Here is a 26,068-nt window from a genome sequence, read left to right as displayed (position 1 = left end):
TTACCAGAGGGAGCCCCCTTGTGGAGTACTGTGAAGCCGTTACCATGGCAACTCCACTGCGCTGAACAGTATAAGCCATTTTACAGCAGTACAATAGACTCCATTTTAAGGCACAACAGACTGTATCTTAACAGAACACAAACCCAGAGGGGTGTTATGGGTGTCTTACTCTGACAGTATTTTTTCCCAGTGAGTAAGTTATCTGTGTACCAAGTTTGGTTGAAATTGCTCAAGGCGTTCCAGAGTTATGCTGGAATATATATATACACACACACACAGCCATTTTTGTATATAGAGATAATAGGAAGGAATAGTTTTAGAATACTTTTGAACATTACTTTTTAATGTCTCTCTTTTCAGTATGAGGCTGTGCCCTTCTGTTCTTGATTTTTGCTTAGTATTGAAAATGAATTTCAATAATGTAGGGGACAAGGTATATGCATCTTTGTGTTTTGTTCCCTTTGTATTTTTCTTTTTCTGTCATTACTTTAAAAGCAATCACATTTATAAAAAAAGTAAAAGAAGAAAATATATTAGTTCTTCCCCTCAATCATCTTATGGAAAATAAGAAAAGAGAACATTTTCTTCTTCCTCTTTCAAATATCAGTGGAGGGGGGCAGTAATCACATACACAATCTGATCCTCTAAAAAAAACAACAGATGTAGTCACTTTTGTGATCCCTTCATTTGGAAGGACCTATGGAAAACTTAATTTTTGTATTTCTTTTTCCTGCTCCTTATATAAATAATGTGCACCTTTTCCTGGCAGCCCCTCAGCACTAGAATTTTAGAAATCCATCATATTTGGCAGCTCATGGAAGGCAGATAGTGCTCTAAAGTCCAGACATAAATTAATTGGAAGTAGGGAGGTAAATACTAAGAAACCAGCTTGTAGTATGATTTGAATCATCAAAAAAGTGGTTCATTACACCTTCCAAATCACTAGTTCCCAAACTTTTTTTGGCCATGCTCCACCTAAGAATCTTTAAAAACCTGATGCCCCCCTCACCCCAATGACATATAATTCTTATTTTACTTAAAAAGTGAACTCTACTCATGCAGAGGAAGCCTAAAAGGCCATTTACCTGGTTTAAACAAGGTTCAAATTGTGGGGTGCACATTGGGAACCACTGATTAAATAGTCCAGCAAGTTCAACATGCAATGTGGAAAGACACAGAGCTGATATGGCAGCTACTACCAGAAACATTTACCAATAATGACTTGTTTGCGGGCAAAGACAGAGCCAGCTTTGAGACACCTGAGGGCGTGAAGCAAAAATAAAACTGGATAATATGTGTGTGAGACAAGTGCACAAATCTTGCTAGCCAGGTCCATTCTAGACAGGTTAGCATAAAAAAAAAAGTCAGAACATTGCAGGGGTGTTTGTAGGGCAAAAAAACTCAACTAGGTAGCCTCAACAGGTGTAATCAATGTTATACCTGTTTTGTATGTTCACATAAAATTGTTGTTCACATTTTGTATATGAACAATTAATATTATTACAAGTGTTAGTACAACTGTTATTATGCTATTATAGAAATTAAAATCGATAGACAATGGAGAATGGAGAACTACAAAGGCTATGAATGCCGATACAGAAGGCTGTATAACTATTTTATATTGTTATGTTTGTTCTTGTTTTTATTCTTTTTTGTTGTTTTTTTCTCTGTTTTTAAAGGTAAAAATGTTTAATAAAAACTATTTTAAAAAACAAAACAAAACGTTTTGTATGTTTTATATGTTCACATAAAAAAACAGATTTTCAATCATACCACTACAATTCCCACCTTAACATTTTTTTGACCCTACCTTGTGGATACTCTGGTGTTAAATCTTTGGCTTTCTTTCACAGCCCCACCCCCAAATGATCTATTCTCAAGGCACAAAACTTTCTACCACCCACAGTTTGGATATGCTTTTCTCTCCCTTCAATAACATCTACCCACAAAAGTGTTTTCATAGGACTTTATTTGAAAGGTAGATTCCAGTAAAAATCCATGCATTTGTTTGTTGCTATTATGACAGACAGACAAGTGTTTTCATTGTTAATGTTTCTTCTGATTTTCCCTTCAGCTATAAGTTTCTCTGTGTAGCACACTCACTGGATTTTTGCCAGTGTTCCTGTTCTTGTATTCCGAACACTTCTTAAAAAAAATACGAAACCCACTTTATACAGAAAAACTTGGAACAGATGATACTTTCCCACCGAATAGTGTCCCCCTTTCTCTTTCCACATTTTAAATGTCCTTCTTTCTGAAGAGTTTTTTGTTTCAAATGATATCATTGTCACAAAAAGAATGGGAAAAAAATCTCACCCTTCTCTACATTTTCTAAGACCTGCTCCGAACAAAGAATAATACATTTTCATTAAAACATATGAGGAAAAAAAAATACTTCTTCTCCAAAGCCTAGAAGAAACAGTAAACAGTTTCTAACTGTTTTTCAGATTCCCATAATATTAGCTACTGAAAAAACAAAGCATGTCCCTAATGAACATCTTGGCAAACTGTATTTCTATTACCCAAACAATAAATTGTTCAAAGGTTTTAGTTACTCTTCATGACAAGTGATTGATAATATGTCATCACGTTATTTTTTTATTCCAAGCAACCACACAGATAGCTTTTCTCCATGACAATTTAACAGCATAATAGAATAACAGAGTTGGAAGGGACTTTGGAGGTCTTCTAATCCAACTCCCTGCACGAGCAGGAAGCCCTATCCCATTTCAGACAAATGGTTGTCCAATCTCTTTTTAGAATCCTCCAGTGTTGGAGCACCCACAACTTCTGGAGGCAAATTGTTCTATTGATTAATTGTTCTAACTTGTCTAATTTATCTCTAACCTGGTTCTTCAAATCAGTGTGTCATGATGAGTAGCTGAGTTAAATCACTTTCTCTTCTGGCTTGAAATTCTGCATGAGTGACCCCCAGAGTGGCAATCTTAAACTTTCTTACTAGGAAACAGACCCCATTAGATATAGGGCTAATATAGTAAAGACAAATAGGACTTTTCTATTAATTCTGTAACCTGTGAATTCCAAAGCAAAATTCGGTGGCCAGAATGATACTAATTCACTGAACAACCAGACAGTAAGGTTGCTTAGTCAGAATTCTACTGCTTCTAATTAATACTTACTAACTAAGCAAGATTGCAACAGCCTTCGTGGGCTGCCTGTGTAGTTTCCGCTGATTTGAATATTTGTTTAACATATTGCAGAATGTGGATCATTTGGTCTATAGTACTTCTCATTCATGGAAGAAGAAGTAAGATTCTGGTGATCCATCTTTTAATTTACATTTTCCAATCCATTTCCATATATATTAGATTACAGTTCTCCATTTTATTAATATCTATTTACCGAAACCTTCCCTGAGTCCGTGTTTTAGGGTCACTATAAAAAATAAAAATAAAATAAAAATAAAATAGTACCTATCTGGCACCTGACTGCCATAGGCTTTAATAATCTTGGCATAAACCAGCAACTTTCAGCTTTTGTTTTGTAGTCAGGATGTAGCCAAAATAAACTTTGGGTGAGAATGTCACTAAGTGGAAGATGGGGTAGTGGTATATAAATTATACACTAGAGCAGTGCTTTTCAATCTTGGCAATTTTAAGTTCCACAGACTTCAGTTCCCAGAATTCTCCAATCAGTAGGTTTGACTGGGGAATTCTGGGAGTTGAAGTCTATGTATTTTAAAGTTGCCAAGGTTGAAAAACACTGCATTGGTCCTTATGGGAGCTCTGGGTGGTGCAATTGTATAACAAGGAGATGCAAGGTTGGCAGTGAGGATTTCCAGATTCAGGGAAAGCATCCACCAGTGAAGGAAATATGAGGGTAAGGAAGATCCTGTGTTTCACTACTGACCAAAAGTTTAATTAACCAAGTCCTATGAAACATCACAAGAATTTCAATAGTCTCTTCATAAATATCTCTAGGCGTATATTTGTGTCTGTGCACTTATAAATTTATCATATATGTAAAAAGTCTTCCTAGGAAGCTGATTCTGGGGTAGGTAGGATTGGGCAGAGATATAAACCATCTCTGTTTCTTTGTTTTAAAGTTCTTCCAGATATAGAAAAGAAGATAATAACGCTGGGAAAAATCTGTCAGCCGTTCTACTGCAGCAGCCTTCTCCAACCAGCTTTCTTCCAGATGTGATGAATCATCAGATCTCCCATGATGTCGTCTGACAACCAGGGAACTACCGTAGATCATGTCTGGGGAAGGCTGCTCTGTGGGGTGGACAAGACAAACCACAGGACTAATAATTGGCAGAATGTCACTTCAATACGGACAAGGGACAATTTTATAATACAGCAAGGATTCCCTCTTCTCCAGAGGCAGCTTCATCTCAGGAAAAGCTATGGCTCGGTCTTAAAGAGTTGGGCCAAAGTCAAGGATAAAAAGGAAGGAAATATGGCAAAACTAGTGGATTCGAAATACTTCTGACAACCACTAGGGGGCAGTAGGTCCATTTAGATTTTCAAACCCACCCACCTTTTTTTTTTTTGTACTGTTCTCCAGCACTGTTTGGCACAAACTTTTGTCAGCCCTTAATTAAACTGCAGTGGAAGAGAGGGTTTCCTTTTCCCTCTGGAGGAAACAACAAATCTCTTGATCCACACTGCAGCCCCAAATTTGGCACACTATGCTGTGGAAGCCATTTGTAGGAGGCTTAGGAGTGGGGGCTGGGCCTTTGTCTATACTTATCCCTTAGCAGGCTGTAGGAGAGGTCTTCACTTAGTGTGTGAGGAGAATTACCTTTCTTCCCACGACTACAGAGCAAATAATCACAGCATTGCTTTTGGGTAGTCCAGGGTCAATTCTGGTTCTCCCCAGTGTGCCCGCTTGAAAGGACTGTGGTGTTTTGAGTAATTTCTTTTGATCTGGGTAATAAGAATATGTGCACCCCTTTCCTGAAAGCCCCTTGGTGAGCACAGCCCAACTCCTTCACCTCTGTTCCACTAAAATTGTGGTTTTGGATCCTGTGGTTGGATGAATCAGAGGAAGTGGTTGGTTGAATGGATTGAGAGGGGAAGGAAAGGGAGAGGAGGGGGAAGGAGAGGAAGAACGGGAGGGGAGGGGAAAGGGAGGGGAGAGAATGAGAAGAGGGGATAAAGGAGGGGAGGAGAGAGAGGGGGGTGGAAAGGAAAGACAGACGGGAAGAGGGAGAAGAATGGAAAAGAGAGGAAGGAGGGGAGGGGGAGAGGATGAAGGAGCAAAGCAAAGCAAAGCAAGCAAGAAAAATGCTCACTGGATGGATGGATTTCTCGCTTCTCAACATTCTGACTTGCCTGATGTCCTCTGAACAGTATTTTTTTTTCTTCCCCTTTTCTCCTTCCCATGCCCTCTCCTCTCTTAGGTCCATCCCTACACTGGCGTGGTCTTCCTGTTGAGTGTGTTGGTGTTGGAGGAGGCATCCTTACCCAGGGTACCAGTGGCTCCTGCTACCCCAGGCCCAGTCACCGTGACTGTCACTCCAGGATCTTTGGGGAAGGTGTTGTGCAACTGTAAGAATCCTCCGCCAGTCCCGGAGGTCACCCCGGAGGTCGTTGCCCCTGTGGAGGCGGTCTCACTGGCACCGCCATAGAGGGAACTGACGTTGGCCTTGGACGGGTCCCTAGACAGTGTGTACATAGAGATGTCGGTGGAAGGGAAGCCCTTCAGGCCAACGGGGGAGGTTTCTCGAGACTGGGAGGGCTCAGTGGAGCGGGAGCTGGAACGTGACCGGCGACGGTATCGGAAACGGTAACTGGGCAGGCGTAAGATGGCTGAGGAGGAGGAAGAAGGGTTCTTCAAGAGTTCTGTGCGGCTTTTGCAATGGGCTTCGCGGTTCTTCTCAATGTATATGTTAACCGCCAGAACGCCAATCATCTCAGCCAGGATGAAAGAAAGGCCACCAAAATAGAAGGACCAGCCGTAAGAATAGTGGCTCTTCTTTTCATCGTCACGTTTTGTGCCGGGATCACCAGCATTGGCTGAGATGTAGACGATGACGCCGATGATGTTACTGAGGCCTGTATGTGAGAGAGAGAGGCAGAGACAGACACACACAGAGAGAGACTGAGAGCATCAGGGTTCCAAGTAACACCCCCAATGAAAACTCTGAGGCCTGAAATTCCTCAAAGTTCCATTTTATTAGAAATGTCATATTGGCACATCTGGGAAAACCCAAATCTGAAAGTTTCCAGATTTTCTCCACCCAAAAGAAAGTTCAATTCCCTGCCCAGCACCACATGTCCATCACAGGATCCAATCAGGCACCCTCTAAAACTGGAAATGCCTCCCAGTCACCTCACCGCAGCTGCAGGGCAAAACAGCCTTGATTTTCAGAGAAAGAATGTTGTTATGGCTACAAATCACCCATGCTCTGTATAATCCCCCCTCCCAGTTTCCCGCAATAGAAAATGTGGCAGATCAGAAGTCCCAAAGTTAAAAGACGGCTTCCAGGCCTGACAGGGAGAGGTTGACGATGGACTGATTAAAAAAAAGAGAGCGAGAAAGAGGAAGAACCCTAAACAGGTAGTCTTTGACCTACAAACATTTGTTTAGCAACCATTTGAGGTTACAACGGCATTTTAAAAAAAAGACTTGCAACCAGTCTTTGCATTTACAACTATAGGTAGTCCTTGACTCACACCAATTCATTTAATGACCATTTGAACTTACACTGGAACTGAAAAAAAGTGAGTTATGATAGTAGATTTTAGGAGGAGCCCCCCTCCCATTCTACTACTACTACTTACAATACTAGACATTTATCAATTATTAATAGTAGATACTTCAGGTTTCTAGGCCAGTATTGGCCAGCCTTTTCATCACCGAGTGCCGAAACCAGAAGAGCAGATGCTATTCTGGGTTCTGGCACACACATGCATGCCGGCCAGCTGGTCTTTGTTTGTGTGGGAGTGCCGGAAACTGGAAGATCAGCTGCCCCATGTGCATGCGCATGCCGGCCAGCTCCTCTTTCAGGTTCCAGTACGTGCATGTGCGCCAGCCAGCTGGTCTTTGCGTGTGCATGCGTGCACCAGAACCCAGAAGAGCAGCTATCAACGGTGTGCATGCCCAGAGATAGGACTCTGTGTGCCACCTCTGGCACGCTTGCCATAGGTTCACCATCACAGTCCTAGGTTCTATCATATCTCAAGACTTAAAATGGACGCCTAACATAAAAAAGTCATTAAAAAAAGCACAACAAAGAATGTTCTTCCTGCGCCAACTCAGAAAATTCCGACTGCCCAAGGAGCTGCTGATTCAGTTCTACAGAGGAATTATTGTCTCTGTCATCTGCACCTCTACAACTGTCTGGTTTGTCTCTGCAACCCAACAAGACAGACAGATTTCAATGGACAATTAGGACTGCAGAAAAAAAGCAGTTGCTACCAGCCTGCCTTCTGTTGAGGACCTGTATACTGCACGAGCCAAAAAGAGGGCTGTGAAAATATCTACAGACTCCTCACATACTGGACAACTTCTCCCCTCAAGACAATGCTATAGGGCATTGCATGCCAAAACAAGTAGACATAAGGACAGTTTTTTCCTCCAGCCATCACTCTGCTAAACAACCGGTTCCTACAACACTGTCAAACTACTTAGTAGAGCTGCATTACTATTCTTCTCATTTTTCCTATGTCCTTATCTTTTTATATAAATTCGTTGCTTGTATCTTACGACTTACATTGTTTTATTTAGTAAAGCCAGATTCACTTAACACCCATGTTACTAACTTAACAACTGCACTGCTACACTTAACAACTGTGGCGTGACAGGTCGTAAAATGGGGCAAAACTCACTTAAGAAATGTTTCACTTGCCAACAGAAATTTTGGGCTCAACTGTGGTCGTAAGTCAAGGACTCCCTGTATTACAGCATCTCCACAGTCACGTAATCGAAATTCAGGGATGTACTTGGCATCTGGGATGTACTTACGACAGTTGACGTGTGTTGCAGAGTTGTGGGATTGCCGTTTGCGACCTTCCCAGTTGACCTCCAATAAGCAAAGCCAATGGGGGAAGCCAGATTCGATTAACAATCACATGATTCATTTAACAACTGCAGTGATCTACTTACCAACTATGGCAAAACAGGTCATAGCATTGGGTGCAGTTCATTTAAGAACTGCCTTGGTTAGCAATGGAAATTCTAATCCTAATTGTGGTCAAAAGATTCAATGGCAGGACAATAGCTGCATTGCTTCAGATTACAGCATCTCCGGCAATTGTTGATTTTATTTCATTTGTATTGGCAGCTGAGAACCATCTCTTTAAGAGATAGGACAAGAACTTCTAAACTCTTTCTTCTCTCTCTTCAGTGGGAGGGAACTGGTTTTTATTTTTTGTTTTAAAGTAAAAATAGCTTTGCTAAGCCTTTTGGGAGTATAATACATTGATTTTACCTTTTTTTTCTTAAAAGCTGAAGAGCGCACTGGTATAATTGGTACTTTCCCACTAATTTGGGTAGTGCAACCTGAGAAGTTTCGAAAGGTACAAAAAATATGATCCATGGCAGGGGTGAGTTTCAGCCAGCATTACTGCTGGTTTGTTCTCTACACCTGCATGTGTGTGCATGTGCAATTCAATGGAAATTGTTCTGCGCATGCATAGAACTTTAAAAAAAAAGATGGTGGTGGCGGCTGGGAAACCGGTTCGGGGGCGTGGGCAGTCTGGGTCGCTGCGGGTTCTGAGAGCCAGGTTGGCACACCACTACCAGTTTGGCCAAACTGGGCCGAACCAGTAGGAATCCACCTCTAAACCATGGGTCACAGCTTGCACACCCTACCCTAGATGACAGAGAAAAACCACATTTCCCCCCCCCCTCCCTCTCCCTCTCTCACACACATAGTGAGATCTAGGCCTCTATTCAGAAAGAAATACTGATGGAAGATAATATTTGTAGCTCAGGGTTGGACTGTGGAGTCTTTGATACATTCTGAGCTTGGTTGCTTTCTTGCAGACAGTTCATTACCCAACTAGGTAACGTCATCAGTGCTAGAAGGGTGTGGGGTTTGCATGATTGATGATGTTACCTAGCTGGGGAACAAAACATCTGCAAAAAAAAAAAAAAGCTCCAAGCTCAAAATGCATCAAGGGCCCTTCACAAACTACTTTCCTTCAAGACCTCTGATTCTGAAGCATCAGCGGTTTCTATTGGTATTTGGTACTTCTTGACTTTAGATCCTGGCTTCCCTTGGGTCCTGCCAGGATGCAGATTTTGATTATAGGGCTGTTTGAGTGGAAAGATAGAAAATTCATTACCGTTTGGATGTATACAATGGGAGGAGTAGGAAAATGAAAGGGCCTGGAGGTCATTTAAAATCCTTACCTTATTTTCAGGGCTGGAAAAGGAAGAAATAGATAAATAGACGTACATAAGAGGGATGAACGGTAAATAAATAAAGAGCAGGAAGATGGAGAAAACTTGACATGTCTATGTGCATGAAATAATGCGACACATGGGCCTACCCCCTTCATATGGTAAAGCCACCAGGCTCTGTAGTGCATTTATATTGTAACATTTGTACTTCTGGCTAAAGTTAGGCCTGCTAATAAGACATTCTAGAGATGTTGCAAACCAGGACATACAATTCGAAACCCTTCCATATCGCGCAGAAAAGGAATCTATGACAAACAGGAATATTCCAATTGTGCTTTTTTCCTTCGTTTTTTCCTTGGAGACGTTTCGCTTCTCGTCCAAGAAGCTTCTTCAGTTCTGAAGAAGCTTCTTGGGTGAGAAGCAAAAAATCTTCAAGGAAAAACCAGAAAGTCCAGTTGCCTTTTGAAAAAAAAACCTTTGGGACAGCCATGGACCCGGATGACTGAGAATCTCCATAGACACATAGGAAAGCATATCAAATCAAAATGGCTTCCCCCTCCCCCCCCCCACTCCAGACCCAAGCCTGCAATCAAGAATTGCCAATTACATTTCTGGTTTTCTGTGGTCAGAACACAACCAGGAAAGAAAAGTGGTGATAGTTGTGAAGCTGAAGAAGGATGCATGAAGTTGTACAAAGCGAGTCATGGATCAGGAGAGGTGGGTTACAAGGATGAAGCATTTGAGTTCAAGAGACAAGAGTCCTGATGAACAAACTCTCTATGCCACTAATCTCTCTAGAGATCCAGAGAAGGACAGTTTGCATCTACTCACTGTACAGGCAGTCCTCGACTTACGACCATTCATTCAGTGATGATAGTGTTCGAAAAAAATGGCTTGGAACTGGTCCTTGCACTTAAGGACTATTGCGATGTCCCAAAGGTGACATGATTGCTATTTGGTTGCTTGGCAAAAAAACAACAACATGTATTTATGATGTTTGCATTTTCCCCATTTGATCGCCATTTGCAACCTTCCCAGCTGGCTTCCAACAAGCAAAGACAACGGGGGAAGCCAGATTCACTCAACAATTGCAGTGAAAAAGGTGGTAAAATTGGACACAATCACACGAGGACTCACTTAATGCCACATCACTTAGTAACTAAGGTTGTGATCCCGATTGTGGTCGTAGGTCCGGTAAGAACTACCTGTATTATCCCCACTGTAGAACTTACCTGCAGCAACAAACAGAATGCCAGCACCTAGAATAATGTTGCGCTTCGACTTGTAGACACGGCTGGCAGCTACGCAGAACCCACCCAGCAACAGCAAAAGAGCACTTAGGATAGGAAAGATGCTTGAGGCTCGTACCACTCCTGTGGAGGGAGCAGGGGAAGGGAGGGAGGGAGGGAGGAAGGAAGGAAAAGAAGAATATAAAATGACATGCCATAGCAAATTTTTTACGCATGGGAAATTGGCAACCTAGAGACAATTTTGAGCTAGTCTTATTCATGTTATTGGATAATATTCTGTGCATTTTCTCAAGTAAGTTTATTTTTGTCAGGTTATCAGTGTCTACAAATGCTAAAGCAGAGGTGGCCCTTTATGACTTATCGACTTCCAACTCCTAGAATTCCTGAGCTAGCAGGGTTGGATCAGGAATTCAGGCAGTTGAAGTCCACAACTAATAAAAGGGCCCCACTCCTACACTAAAGCATGGAGTCTGCACAAGCCCTTTGGAGCAGTCCTCATGAACTACACCAGGGGTGTCAAACTCAAAGCCCGGGGGACGGATCTGGGCTACGGGATGCTTAGATCTGGCCCATGGAGCCACCCTAGAAACAGCAAAGGATCGACATGCAGTGCTTCTGCCAGCAAAAATGAAGCTCTGGAGGGCTGCATGCAGCCATCCCAAGCTCTGCTTTTGCTGGCAGAGGGTTACAGGAGGCCATCGCAGATGAAAACAGATCCCGTGAGGGCCGCGGGTGGCACTCCCAAGCTCCCGCAGGTTTGCAAGAGGCTATCGCAGCCAGAAACGGCGCTCAGGAGCCCATTTTTGCTGGCGAAGCGCTTGGGCCTTTTCAGGTGCTCTTGAGAAGAGTGACATTGAGCTGGCCACACCCACCCTGGTCCTTCAAGGTCAAACACAATCCTGATGTGGCCCTCAATGAACTCCAGTTCATTATATCAATCAATACACTATAAAATGTGTCTTACATGGGCTGTTACATCAAATATTCCTGAGCTAACTATGGTCTCCATAAAGCTTGTTTCATTTACAGGGCAGGCCCCAAGCACACATGGCATAGTTACGGAGTCTCTGTGAAAAGATGACAAAAATCCAGGGACATTGAGTTTTGTATTCTAAATCTCCAAATGCCTTTTTAAAAAGATTGGATGTTCATAATATTGTACAGTAATCACTGGATGTTACAAACAATCTTTATTCCTTCTTGTGCCAGACAGGAATGAATAGTAAGGACCTTATAACTGAATGTTAATGAGAAACTAAATCTTCAAAGTTGACTTGAAACTCTCTTTTTTGTACTGTATTTCATGGGTTGGTAAAGATATTCAGATAGTCAGATGATGTGGTGGAAACTGTCTGCTCACTTGTTTTTGATATGGAAAATGTTATTTCACCCTGGAATCATAACCGGTGGTTACTCTGTTAGGATCAGTAGTGGGTTCCTACTGGTTCGGACCTCTTTGGCTGAACCGGTAGTGGTTTGGCGGCCTGGGTCACTGGAACCGGAGCAGCCGAGGCCTGCCACAGCCCCAAACTGGTTCTCTGGGCAACGCCATAGGTGCCACCATTTTGTTTTTCACTTCTGCACATGCACAGAACAATATTGCACTGTGCGTGCATGCAGTGCCCATCAAACACACACACATACACACCCAGTGTCCCCATGAGCGAACCAGCAGTAGTGCCTGCCAGAACCTACCCCTGATTAAGATTACTCTAAATCTGGATAGTTGTGACTGCTGGGATGTGGTTTTGAGTTTTATCACAGGGCAAAAAGGTCTCCATTCAGGTTAATGCATTTTGCCTTTTGTATGAATAATCTAGTTTTATACAATTGTAACACTTAATGAAACATTCGTTTTTTTAAATAATTAACATGCAAGTAAGCGAGCTGGCTTGCTGTTTGTGAATTTCCAGTCATTCACAGACCAACTGGGGATCCTTCCCCAACCTGTTCTTCACATGTGCTGGATTATTTATTCATGGTAGCTGGAGATGATAAGAATTTTAGTCCATTTTAGTTGGATAAGTTTGGATCCCTGATAAGAGAAAGAGGGGGGGCATTGGCTGGTCCTGCAGTTTTCTTGGCAAGGTTTTTCAGGAGTGGTTGGCCATTGCTTCCTTCCTAGAGTTAGAGGGACTGCCTCAAGGTGACTCAGCTGGTTTTGTGCCTCAGGTGTGACTAGAACTCCCAGGTTCCCCGTCCCCAACTGGGTGCCTTTAATCGCTACACCAACTATCCCTTTTTCCTAATTTTGGCCCACAATAACCATACAAAACAGCTCCATTTGCCAGCTGCATTACTGTGGCAGAACAGGAATTGGCAACAGAGGCTGTCCAGCTTATGCTAGTAAATGTTCTTGCCAGCAACAGGAGTGATGGAGATTGTTTAAATTTGTCAAGTGAGAAAAAACCCTCAGGGTTACATCCCCAGCCTTTTATATCCAAAAGAATCCTGCGAACTGAATTGTTGAGATCGTTACTAAATGAAATTCTCAAAACATGACAGAACAAAACTTAAACCTGTAGATAGTGTTAATGGAATCAAACATCCTAATTCCTTAGATTCAGAAAAAGCTGAGCCAAATCCGTAAATACTCTTACTTCTCTGATTCAAGACCCCTGTCTGCATTTTAGAACTAACTGGACAACCCACTGGGTTATTTTTTCAGAGATATTTCCTTAAACTGAGAAACAGAATGACCACAGACAAGCAAAAAAATGGGAGCAGGAATGACTTCTGACTTCCTGCTGTCTTCCCCATTGATCTTCCTTATGGGCAGCTGGCAATGAGTATTTGGAAATGATGATCACACAGCTGTGGCTGACTCCGTCCACACTGCAGTAGTCACAATTTTGTGAAAACAATTAGTGTGAAGATCCTTGAAATTTCAATTACATAGGAGTAATGAGTCCCAGATTTTGTATGCATTCTTTAAGTTGGTGGACTTGAGGTACCCGATTCAAATATTTTTGCACTATGATGTACCATTTGGGCTAACTGAAGGTTACAAGCAGACAAAGAGACAGGAAAGGATTAGTAGAATATAGATAACACCATTTTTATGGGATTTTTCAAAGGATCCTAGGATTATAATAATGACACACATAATAGTTTTTAAACAATTTAGAATAATAGGGGGAAAGCACACACAGTATTAAATCAGCAGATTTTACTGTAGAGAGTCAGATTGGTTTGGCAATTAAGACAGATGGAAAATACTGAGATGGGGGAGGTTATTCTTTATAGCTGTAGAAGGTTTATGGAGATAGCCTTGAATAACAGTATGCAGCAAGTGTTAGGAAAGTACAGGTAGTCCTTGACTTACAACAGTTCATTTAGTGACCATTCAAAGTTAAAATGGCACTGAAAAAAATGACTTATGATCTTTTTTTCACCCTTATGACCATTGCAGCATTCCCATGGTCAGGTGATGTGATCACTCTTTGCCACCTTCTGACAAGCAAAGTAAAGGGAGAATCCAGATTCACAACAATTGTGTTACTAACTTAATAACTGCTATGATTCACTTAACAACTGTGGGAAGAAAAGTTGTAAAATGGAGAAAAACTCACTTAACAAATGTCTTACTTAGAAACTGAAATTTTGGGGCTCGGTTGTGGTTATAAGTCAAGGACTACCTGTGTGAATTTTGCCAGTAAAAACTGGAAAGCATGAAGAAAAAACTCAGCATTCTACACCTTGATTCTCTTTAGTATGGAAAGGGAAAATGCAGATTGGGTCTCTTGTGTGTATTATTAGTCTATGGGTGATGGGCTAGTGATGGCCTTGTTTCCCTTCTATCTCCTTGCCACCACAAGAATAAACTGACCAGGGAAGTGATGCTAGTGTCCAGGAGCAGAATATGACCTATTGTTTCCTTCTTCAAGTGATGCTCTAAGCCCGTGATGGCATGTTTGCCACAGGTGGCCCACAGAGCCCTCTCTGCGGAAATGCTAGCCGTCACCCAGTTCAAATCCACCGTACATGACGCATACCTCCTGCCAGCCAGTTGATTTTCAGGTCTCTGCCGCGCAGCAAGAGATGCACATGCATGCACAGGTGCATGGGGGGTAGCGTGGGGGGCAGCACTCCCTCCTCCTTGCCCCATCTTTGGTCCCAGGAGGTCTCAGGGAGGCCTACTAAGCCCAAAATGGGCTGCAGGGAGGGTGCATCCTCCCCTCCCATGCCCCATTTTTGGTCCCAGGAGGCTTCAGGGAGACCTGCTAGACCCAAAACGAACTGCAATGGAGAGGGTCACACTCATATGTGCAGGGGGGGAGGCCATGCGGGGGTGGTTGTGTGCGCATTGCATTATGGGTGTGGGCTCTTCCGGCACACAAGGACAAAAGGTTAGCCATCACTGCTCTAAGCTCTGAACCCAAGACTTTTGAATTGTTTTGTGATTTCTTCATAGTCTAAGGCTGTGATGGAGAACCTATGGCATGTGGGCCACAGGTGGCACCTGGAGTCATTTCTGAGGTCATGCAAGGTGTTGCCATGTCAGCTCCAACACACACACACATGCTGGCCAGCTGATTTTCGGACTTGATTTCCAGCCGATTTTCACCCTCCGGAGGCTTCCCTGAATGGACTTTTTTCCTGAACTTCCAGTTTGCATATTGGGATGTTTTTTGCTCCTAGAAAGCCTCTGGAGCCTGGGGAGGGTGAAACATGAATCTACCGGACCCACTGGAAGTTGGAAAATGGGCCGTTTCCAGCCTCCAGAGTCCCTCCGGGGGTGGGGGAGGCCGTTTTCACCCTCCCCAGGCTCAAAGAAAGCCATGGGGGTGGCCCCGCAAACTTTTGGCACCCGAGGTGAAAAAGGTTCGCCATCACTGGCCTAAGGCATTAGATGGATTTCTTTTGGGGGCTTTTTTGTGGGGGATTGGTGCTGATTCTGGCAACTACTTGGACTAGTTTCTGCTGTTTTCATGGCAAGATTTTGGAAGTGATTTGCCATTGCCTTCTTCCTAGTTTGAGAAGAAATGGTTAGCCCAAGGCCAACTAGATAGCTTTGTGCCTAAAGGCAGAATTAGAACTCCCAGTCTCCTGGTTTCTAGCATGGTGCCTTAACCAAAACATCAAACTGGCTCTTCCATTAGATAGGTTTATGTCTACTTCAGTTGCTGTCTGACCCACAGGCAGGGGAGCCCTGTGCTTGACCAAGAAGCAAATCAAAATTTGACTTCAGAACTGTTGCATGAAATAGAGGAAGGGACATAACGAAGACGCCATTGGAGGCTCCGCCTCCACAACACTCTTATTTCAATTGTAGGTCAATTTTATGCATTCATTCCTAAATCTAGAGAATCTTGTTTCGTGATGAATCTTAAAAAAAAAAAAAAGGAACATTCACATTGATTCGATGTGCAAATTTGTACTACAAAAGTTGAAATATGGCTGTGGTTTGATTTGTCTATTAATGTATGGGAAAGAAGAATTAACAGGTTCACAGAGTTGGAAGGGACCTTGTAGGTCATTTAGTCCAACCCCCCCCCACCACCCAAGCAGGAGACCCTACACCATTTCTGACAGATGGCAGTCCAGTCTCTTTTTGAAAGCTTCCAGTGATGAAACTCCCTCAACTTTTGAAGACAAGCTGTTCGATTGGTTTATGTTATGTTACATTATAATTATGTTGGCTTTCATGAAAATGAGCTGAATATTTTCCAACAACATATAGGAATTTTGTGCATGGCATTCTCTGTGTAATTGTGCTGAAATGCAAGCAATAACGGCAATTATTAATTATCCCCAATTTTTGGTGTCTCCCACAGTGATCAAAGTATTGCCTCTGCAAAGCACTGTGTGGGTGGATATATTTAGTTGTATTGGATCCATTGATTGATCCATTGTTTGATCCACTGATTGATCAATTTATACATCCATGCATCCATCCATGCATCCATCCATGCATCCATCCATCCATCCATGCATCCATGCATCCATCCATCCATCCATCCAATTTAGAGCAGTGTTTCTCCACCTTAAGAACTTTCGGATGAATGAACTTCAACTCCTGGAATTCCCCAGCTAGCATTCCGATGCTGACTGGAGAATTCTGGAAGTTGAAGTCCACACATCTTAAAATTCCCAAGGTTGAGAAACACTGCTCTAAATTGATTGGATGGACGGATAAATGGATGGATGGGTGAGATTATATATGCTGATTTAGAAACTACCAAACTCTAGAAGTCTCTGGCTCTATTACAATGTTAAAGCAGGAGACAACCAAGAAGATGCACAGCACAAAGACAAAAACTGAACTGGATAACATCCCATAGCGGCTGAGTCCCTACCCTTCATACATCCTTGGGAAACAGCCTGGTTTTCAACATTTTGAGCATCTTCAGGATTGGAACTGTATAGGGGATAATGTTACATCACCACAACAAGAAGCCACCTAATTGGATGGGGTTATATTCCCTTTGGACTTCAGTATTTTTTTTTTCTGTCTGAAGCAGATTTCTCAACAGTGCCCTTATTAAGAGAAAATGGTCTCCCATCCATTACTGGTAGTCCTTGACTTAAAGCCATTCATTCAGCGACCATTTCAAGTTACAACAACATTGAAGTGACTTAACAATTTGTCCTCAAACTTAAGGACTGTCTCAGCATCCCTATGGTCACATAATCAAAATTAGGGTGATTGACAACCAGCAAAGAGCTTTCCAGGACTCCTGTAATCTTGTGGTCTTCCAAGGTGGCTTCTGATAAAGCCAATGGGTGAAACCACATTCGCTTAGTGACCGTAAGATTCCCTTAAGAACTGCAGTGATTCACTTAACAATCATGGCACAAAAGGTCGTAAAATTGAGCATGGCCCACTTAAATCTGTCTTGCTTACCAATGTAAATTCTGGTCCCAATTGTGGTTGTAAAATGAGGATTATATGTAGTTACCTGAAAACTTGACATGCTCTTTAAACTGCATTTTAAATGCAGCTTTGTAAAAACAATGTGTATAAACAAGATTCACTAGCAGGTAGAATAATATTGATTATATTACGTGAATGTTATATTCCTCCCCCTGCATAAATAGTGAATAAAAGTGACATCTCTGATAAGAGAAGCTCAACTCCTGGTGATTTGTTGAATAAAACCACCCAATTTTCTTGGCATTTTTCAGAAAAGATATGATGCAGGCACTTCCTGGAAATGGTTTCAACTTCCTTGTCTAGGTCACATTGAAGTATTAACTAGCTTTGATCTTGCTTAGCTTCCGAGTCAAGGTAAAGTCAGTGGAATACGGGTTAATAATTGCTAAAGTGTAAATTTATTTACCCCATTTATTTACCCAAACCTGCCTAGACATTAAACTTAGGATCAGAAAACAGGCCTTAAGATCCATCATTAGTAAAGTTCTTATGAGCAAATTTATTCCCCTCTCAAAAAATCAGAATTCTTTTTTACTCAACCTATGATTCAACAATCACAGATGTTGAATTATTTTCCAAGGAGGATCTAGCAAGCACTTTTCTGCATTTAGGGAGTGGGGGGGACACACCCAAAAACAAAAAGTGAGTTTTAAAGAAAACTTTCCCAGTTGTGAAACTACTGCACATAAGCAGGCTTCTGATATACCCAACCAGATGTTTCTTATAACTGATGCTTGTTTTGATTGTGTTCTGCAGGTATATGCTGTTGTTTTGGATACAGAGATGTGTTTTTAGAATGTATAAAAATTGCCTTTTATTGTTATACAGCTTCTTTATAGATATGATGGAAAAGGGTAACTTTTGTCCCGCATCTGGCAATATACAAGGTCTTGCTTTTGGGGGGGTGGGGGGCAGAATCTGGAATTTAGCTCTTAGGTCAATAGCCTAAAATAATTATTCTTTTGCAGTTGACTATGTAAGCACATTATCTCTCACTGACCTCACCATAGGTTAACTTCCTCTGCAAATATTGATGTACTTTGCTTTTTGACCAGGAGGTAAAATTGTAATATTGGAAGACTGCAGGAAAGGGAGGGAAACCAAGAAGGGAGCAATATGGATCTTCCCCTTGTCCTTTGGCATACAGAAAGCAATTAAATGGCCATTGGCAATGGTCGTAATTTGGACGCCTTACTCTGGAGCGTAATTCACATAATGAAGACGCCAGCCCTACTTTCGTTATTTGGGGGCAGGGGGATGCTGATGGAAGGTGGGTGGGGGTGGTGGCAGAAGAAGTCCCATGAGAAATTGTACTAGAGTACTCAGAAATTTGAAGAAGCTGCATCTATGCTGCTGTGATTTCTTTTTGCTTTGCCAGGCATTTCCTAGCCTCAAAAGAGGATCCTTCTCTGCAATATGACAGTCTCCAAAGACATCTTCACTCCTTCACCACTAAAACAAAAATCGCATCCCTTTTATAGGAAACCAATACATCTGTAAGGGCTCACTAGCCCTGCGGACTTTACTCTGCTTGTTGTTATGGAGAGCGCCCTCTCCCTATCCCACCATAGAGAGGAGGAGGTACTCATCTCCATTTCAAGATCACGAACCAGTGCTTTACGAAGATATTTCCACAGACATGTGACCAGCATGACATCACGGAGCTCTAGTCACCTTCCCACAGAACCGGTATCTATTTATCTACTTGCATTTACCTGCTTTCGAACTGCTAGGTTGACGGGAGTTTCGAGTTTCATTTTATTTATATGCCGCCCTATTCCCTGCGGGACTCAGGGCAGCGCACAAACCCGAAGGAGGGGAAGGGAAAAACACAAAAACTACAAAGGTACAGGGCATTTAAAAAACAACCAACAGCCACACAATTCGAGAGGGGAAGGGAACTCATCGACCCCAGGCCTGCCGACACAGCCAGGTTTTAACGGCTTTTCAGAAGGCCTGGAGAGAGGTGAGGGTCTGAATCTCTGCGGGGAGTTCGTTCCAAAGAGCCGGAGCTGCCACAGAGAAGATCCTCCCCTGGGTAGTAGCCAGATGACATTCGCTGGTAGACGGAACCCGGACGAGGCCCACTCTGTGTGATCTAATGGGTCTGTGGGAGGTAATTGGCAGAAGGCGGTCTCTCAAGTACCCAGGTCCAATACCATGAAGGGCTTTATAAGTGACGACTAGCACCTTGAAGCGTATCCGGAGACCAATCGGTAACCAGTGCAGCTCGCGGAGGATAGGTGTAACGTGGGTGTACCGAGGTGCACTCACAATTGCTCGCGCGGCTGCATTCTGGACGAGCTGAAGTCTCCGAATGCTCTTCAAGGGCTGTCCCATGTAGAGCGCAAGGGAGCTGGAGCAAGGATGGGAACGCACCCCGTCACATGGCGCTAGGGTCTCTAACCTGGGCTGCTGGCTTTCCAGCTGAAAAGTCCAGCATCTTAACTGCTGAGCTGCCACACCGCCCTTTCCTTATGCTGGGGATGCCATAAAAATCCATACATTTCAAAGAACAATGGTGACAGGGCATTGCCGAGGCCAAGACACAAGAATGAATAAGCCACCTATTTATACATACGTAGGAGGTATTCCGCACTGTCGTGATCATAATCTGTGTCCTCTGGAAAATGGTTGATTTTCACACACACTCCTCGCTTCAACCCTGCAAACAGGAAGAGACAAATTACCAGCTGTTTGGGGATTAGAGCACAGCGTTAGTTGGCATGATGTTGAAATTAACCCATTGCTGGATTGCCAATGATGCTACTTTCCATCTCATTCCCACTCTTATAAGAGCATTTCTCAGCATGATGGGAACAGCATGCCCCATATTTGGAGGTCATTGAGTTACAGAAGGTCATCTGAACCATCTTAGGCTAGTTTGCCACGCTGATGTCCTGGCATGATCTATACCTCATGCTAGGCCTCTACTATTAGATGCTATCCCAGCTACCCTACTGCCCTTGCAATGTTTGACTGTGACACCGGGAACAATTAGTATTTAGCACAATCCTTTTTGATGAGCTTTTCAGTCAGCTATTTCAATGTTTCTCAACCTCAGCAATTTTAAGATGTGTGGATTCAATTCCCAGAATCCCACCGCCAGGGAATTTGACTAAGGAATTCTGGGGACTTGAAATCCACACATCTTAAAACGGCTGAGGTTGAAAAACACATGCTATATCGTCAGTGGGTGCTGGAATAAGATTTATATAGTGTGTAGTATACGTGTGCTACCAATTTTGCATCCGTAACCTTTAAGTGTTGCTGAGCCCACTCGCAAGAAGACTTGAAAAGAAGACTTAAAGGTTCCAGGTGATTAACTTTGGTGGCTTTAGGGTGGGGTTAGAGAAATGCCTGGAGGACTGGAGCTGGTAACAGATGCTTAGCTGAATGTCAGAGAGGCAATGGGATAGAATTTCTATAGGTTAGATGGCTATGACGGTATTGTCATGGAGCAAAACCTCTATGCCCCTAAATGCCTTCCGGCTCTTTTCACAAGAAAGGATAGAGCTGCAGTTCCATTTAGTGTTTTGAAAAAAAGAAGAAGAAATCACTACAACCCCATACTTGAGTGTTTTATTTAATCAATTCCTGAAATTGTATTGATCACACTCTGTCTATTGTATCCCTCCTCAACTGGAGGCCAACCAGCATGTTAAATTCAAAGCTGCAACTAGTGGAACTTACGGTACTGTATCTAATTTGCTTCTTTTAAAGGCCTTGTTTTTTAATGGCTTAAGTACCCCCTTTTTAGCTAAAAGCCAGCAAGATTTTTTCTACAACAAATGCAAAACCAAAGTTGTAAAACCCTAATTAAAGCATGTATTCATAAAGGGACTGTAGAATACTGAAAATAATTTAACAAGCCAGATTAAATAAGTGCTTCTTAATGTAATTGGGAAACTGTTGAAATGCCATATTTAGTGATTGGATCTTTTGTAGGAGAAGGAAAAGAAGGGAGAAGGTATCCTATGCCTGTCAGATGTTTAGAATGTCAATACCCATTAGTCCAGCTACAGTGACCAGAAGCAAAGGATTATGGGCATGGAAGTCCAAAACATTTGATCGGTAAGAACTATATCCCTTTGTGATATGCCTAAATGTTCCCCTTCTTGAGAGCATCCAAAGGTATTGACCTTCGATTCCTGTAGACATAAGCCATGTCAACTAGAAGATTATAGAAGTGAAAAACAACACTTGAATAGATAGTCCTCAACTTATAGGCTGGCTGCTTAATGACCAGTCAAAGTTACAACAGACATCCCCAGAGCTATTTATGCCCCATTTTCAAAGTTAGACAGCTGCACTCATGCACAGACACACCATGGTCATGTCCAAAAGGTGCTTCTTCAAGAGGAAATTAACAGAATACTAACAGAATAACAGAGTTGGAAGGGACCTTGGAGGTCTTTTAGCCCAACCCCCTCTTAGGCAGGAAACCCTACACCACTTCAGACAAATGATTATCAAATCTCTTCTTAAAACCTTCCAGTGTTGGAGCATTCACAACTTCTGAAGGCAAGTTGTTCAACTGTCAGGAAATTTCTCCTTAGTTCTAGGTTGCTTCTCTCCTTGATTAGTTCCCACCCATTGCTTCTTGTCCTATCCTCAGGTGCTTTGGAAAATAGCCTGGCTCCCTCTTCTTTGTGGCAGCCCCTGAGATATAGGAACACTGCTATTATGTCTCCCCTAGTCCTTCTTTTCATTAAAGTAGACATATTCAGTTCCTGCACCCGTTCTTCATATGTTTTAGCCTAAAGTCCCCTAATAATCTTTGCTGCTCTTCTCTGCACTCTTTCTAGAGTCTCCACATCTTTTTTACATTGTAGTGACCAAAACTTGATGCAGTATTCCAAGTGTGGCCTTACCAAGGCATTATAAAGTGATATTAACACTTCGTGTGATCTTGATTCTATCCCTCTGTTTATGCAGCCTAGAACTGTGTTGGCTTTCTTGGCAGCTGCTGCACACTGCTGGCTCATATTTAAATGGTTGTCCACTAGGACTCCAAGATCTATCTCACAGTTACTACTGTTGAGCAAGGCACCACATATACTGTACCTGTGCATTTCGTTTTTCTTGCCTAAATGTAGAACTTTACTTTTTTCACCATTATTTTCCATTGAACTAGATTTCTGGTTTTTCTTTGAAGACATTTTGCTTCTCATCCAAGAAGTTTATTCACTTCTGAGAAGATCTTCTTGGATGAGAGCTTCTTGCATGAGAAGCGAAACATCTCAAATAAAAACCAGAAAGTCCAGTCTTGAAAAAGCACCTTTGGGACACCGTGACCTGGATGACTGAGAATCTCCATAGATACCATGGTCATGTGATTGTATCTTGGTCACTTGGCAACAGCTTTTCCCTTTACTGCTGTTTGCAGTTCTCAGGTTATGTGGCCATGATTTGTGATGTTGTTTGCCAGTTTAAGCATTTACTTCCAGTTTCTGGCAAAAAAATAAAATAAAAGCCCATTGGAGAAAATGTTTTCACTTAAGGACTGTGTCATTTGTTTAACAACCCCTGAAAAAAATGTAATAATAATAATCATCATCATCATCATCATCATCATCCAGTCTGGTGACGTGATGGCTTGACTTATAACCACAATATCTTACAATCAAAATTCCAGGTTGAGTCATGATTGTAAGTCAAGGACTACCTGTACCAGATAAGGGTATATTGATTTAACACCTTAATCAGGGAATTACGTCCATTCTGGAGGAAATGGATTTGCCCCACAGCAGAGGGATGACTAAAAGGAAAATAGAAAAAAAACTACTGGCTCTACCCTTATGAAGGCTCAGAACATTGAAAGGCAAAGTCAGGGTGAAAACACAGGTTCTCTCAAAGTAGATATGTGTGTGGGCAATGTGGCAGCCTGTTTCCTCTTATGTAGGTGAGGTGAGGAATTCAAGAGCAAGACAGTGCTTTATATGAATAACATATACATATTTATACTTAGTATAATGCCTGTCATAACAGCCAAAATGTGTTGGCTTGTAGATTCAAAGGTATCTACAAGAATTCCCTGTCAGATCACTTCTGTAATATCATCTCAGCAGTTTCCCCTATGAATAAACACCTGCATGCAGGCATGGGGAACTAGCGTCCTTGATGATCTCAGCAACCTACTGGTAGTTCAATCTCCACATCTCATCGTGGCTATCTTTGGGGTGGGTGGGGGGGTGGAGGTGGGTTGCTTGACTATATTAAGGTAAAAATTCCCCTGCACATACTTGTTAATTGGTTTCTAGCTCTAGGGGGCGGTGATTCATCTCCATTTCGAAGCCGGAAGACCCAGTGCTGTCCGAAGACGTCTCTGTGGTCATGTACTTGGCGTGACTAAACCCTGAAGGCGCACAGAGCGCTGTTACCTTCCTACCAAAGTGGTTCCTATTTTTCTACTTGCGTTTTTGATGTGCTTTCGAACTGCTAGGTTGGCAGAAGCCAGGACAAGTAACAGGAGCTCACTCCATTATGCGGCACTAGGAATTTGAACTGCTGATCTTCTGATTGACAAGCTCAGCATCTTACCCACTGAGCATCCTTCCTTGACTATATTAAATTGTATTAAAAGATGGCAGATTGGAGCAGAACGATGGTAACTGGTTTTCCATTGCAAGAGACAAATATTTGAACCGTCATCCTATTAAACCTACCTCTCACCAAAGGCTTTTCTCCATCAGTTGTAATTAAGCCATGTTCTATGCTAGAATCTGGAATTTGTTCAGTTGCATTTTACTGACAATCCAGATGGTGGTAATTGGCAACCTGTTGTTGTCAGATGTTTTCTGTTAATTTACCCATCTTTATTCAGAGCTTCCATCTTTTCCCAGGAATCAAATACAATTTGGGGCAGTTTCCCTGATGTGGATTACAAGAAGCATTATTGATGGTTTTCAAAACTATTGTGCCTTTAATTGCAAACTTCCTCCTTGTGGTTACTGCTTGATTGCTTCCTGTTCCAAATGGAACTGCAATTTAGATGTCTATTAATCAGTCTCTCTTTCCCCTGAACTCTAGGAGTTTTGATTACTGATTTCCTCTTTTTCTTTTATGTTCGTATAGTAAAAAAAAAAAGTCTCAGTAGAAAAAAAAGTAATTATTTAAATTCTCTTATCCCATGAGGAACAAGACCCAATTTATTTATGAGGATTCATCAATTATGCTGATGTTGTACAGTATAGAATGCAATTAAAAGCAGGAGATGTGAGGTGGGAACTTCTAATTAAAGGTATGCTGGAGAGTTTTGCTGACTCAAACTTACTTAATATTATAGAAACTCATGAACACAAGCTCTGCTGCATAATATGGCACTAGGGTAAATGTAAAATAGAACTACTGTTTTAATTCTGCTTTCAGTTAATTTAGGGGAAAACAATGCCTCCCAGTGTGGAAGCAATATTGGTTTTTACACCAGCTAATCAGTGCATAATTGCAGTGTTTAAAGCTTTTGTAGTTTCTTGTCTTCTGCCTCTAGTCTTTCTCTTTTTTTGGCTAAATTCTCTAGTAAATAAATTGTCTCCTTGGAGAACCTGGCCATTAATTGCTCCATGTTTGGTGTACTGTAATATGAAGGGTCCTTGGTACTCTCATCATCAGTGCTAGCAGTCATAGTGATGATGATGATGATGATGATGATGATGATGATGATGATGATGATGATGATATTAGCAAGTTTGGGTAATGAAACATCTGCAAGAAAACAACCAAGCTCAGAGAGCACCAAGGATCCCTGAGCTTAACAATGAGCTACAAATATTCTTTGTTGGTACTGTAATATCTTGTGGTAATCCTCATGTCTACCTAAACTTGCTTTTTGACAATTCTAGAACGTTTTCTCTCTTGAACCTGTTTCAGTGAGTGGATGACTTACCCAGAGGTGGGTTCCTACCGGTTTGGCCTGGTTCGGCCAAGTAGGTAGTAACTCAGCCTCTCACACTCCCGAACTGGTTCTGCTGCTGGCAGTGGCATCATGATTTTCGGTTCTGCGCATGCACAGAACGATATTCATTGCAGAAATTTAATTTTTCTCCTTTTCTAACGTTGTGCGCATGTACAGATCTTTTTAGGTGCAGATGTGCTCACATGCAGAGTGCATTTGATGTGCGCATGAGTAAAGCGGAGCACGTGCACGCAAACATTTTTGTGTGCCGAACTGGCAGTAATGCCAGCAGCAACCCGCCCCTGGACTTACCTTCTAAACAGCATATCCGCCAAAGACCTGAATGGGTGAGTCCTCCAGGATCTTTTTTGTCTTTCTGGGGCGTTTCCTCAGTAGAGATATTAGTGGTATTGCAAATGAAGGCACGAGCATATAGCCAGTAATCTGTGCCAATGGCGATGATCATGAGACCAAAGGCAGCAAAGGCCCCCACAGTTGTGAGTAGAATCTGGACACCTTTCTCACACCAGACCATCCTCTCTTCATTCCAGCGCTTAAGTGACTCCAGCTTGGCGGTAAGAAACGACGCCAGTTGTTACAAATGCAAGCAGCAGAGGCAGTGGTGATTATGGATGTTTTGCCTACTGTATCTAATCTCCTCTTCCAGTAGGCAGGATCTGGAACACAAATTCTTTTGAGAAATGAGAGGAAGAGAGAATTTTCTCTTGC

General features: G+C 42.2%; 1 protein-coding gene across 1 annotated transcript; it reads right to left on the bottom strand.

Annotated features, from left to right (window-relative positions):
- Positions 1-5,303: 5,303 nt before the first annotated feature.
- Positions 5,304-25,901, bottom strand: CACNG8 (calcium voltage-gated channel auxiliary subunit gamma 8). The gene is made up of 4 exons (XM_032237772.1): positions 25,652-25,901; positions 20,027-20,110; positions 10,551-10,691; positions 5,304-6,023 (listed from the first exon to the last, which is right to left on the bottom strand). Exons 1-4 carry the CDS (start codon positions 25,872-25,874, stop codon positions 5,377-5,379), a joined length of 1,095 nt encoding a protein of 364 aa, XP_032093663.1. The 5' UTR covers positions 25,875-25,901; the 3' UTR covers positions 5,304-5,376.
- Between the last annotated feature and the right edge of the window lie 167 nt (positions 25,902-26,068).

The sequence above is a fragment of the Thamnophis elegans genome, chromosome Z, assembly GCF_009769535.1.
Source record: "Thamnophis elegans isolate rThaEle1 chromosome Z, rThaEle1.pri, whole genome shotgun sequence".
NCBI classification, from domain to species: Eukaryota; Metazoa; Chordata; class Lepidosauria; order Squamata; family Colubridae; genus Thamnophis; species Thamnophis elegans.
This window is presented reverse-complemented; position numbering and strand designations above follow the sequence as displayed.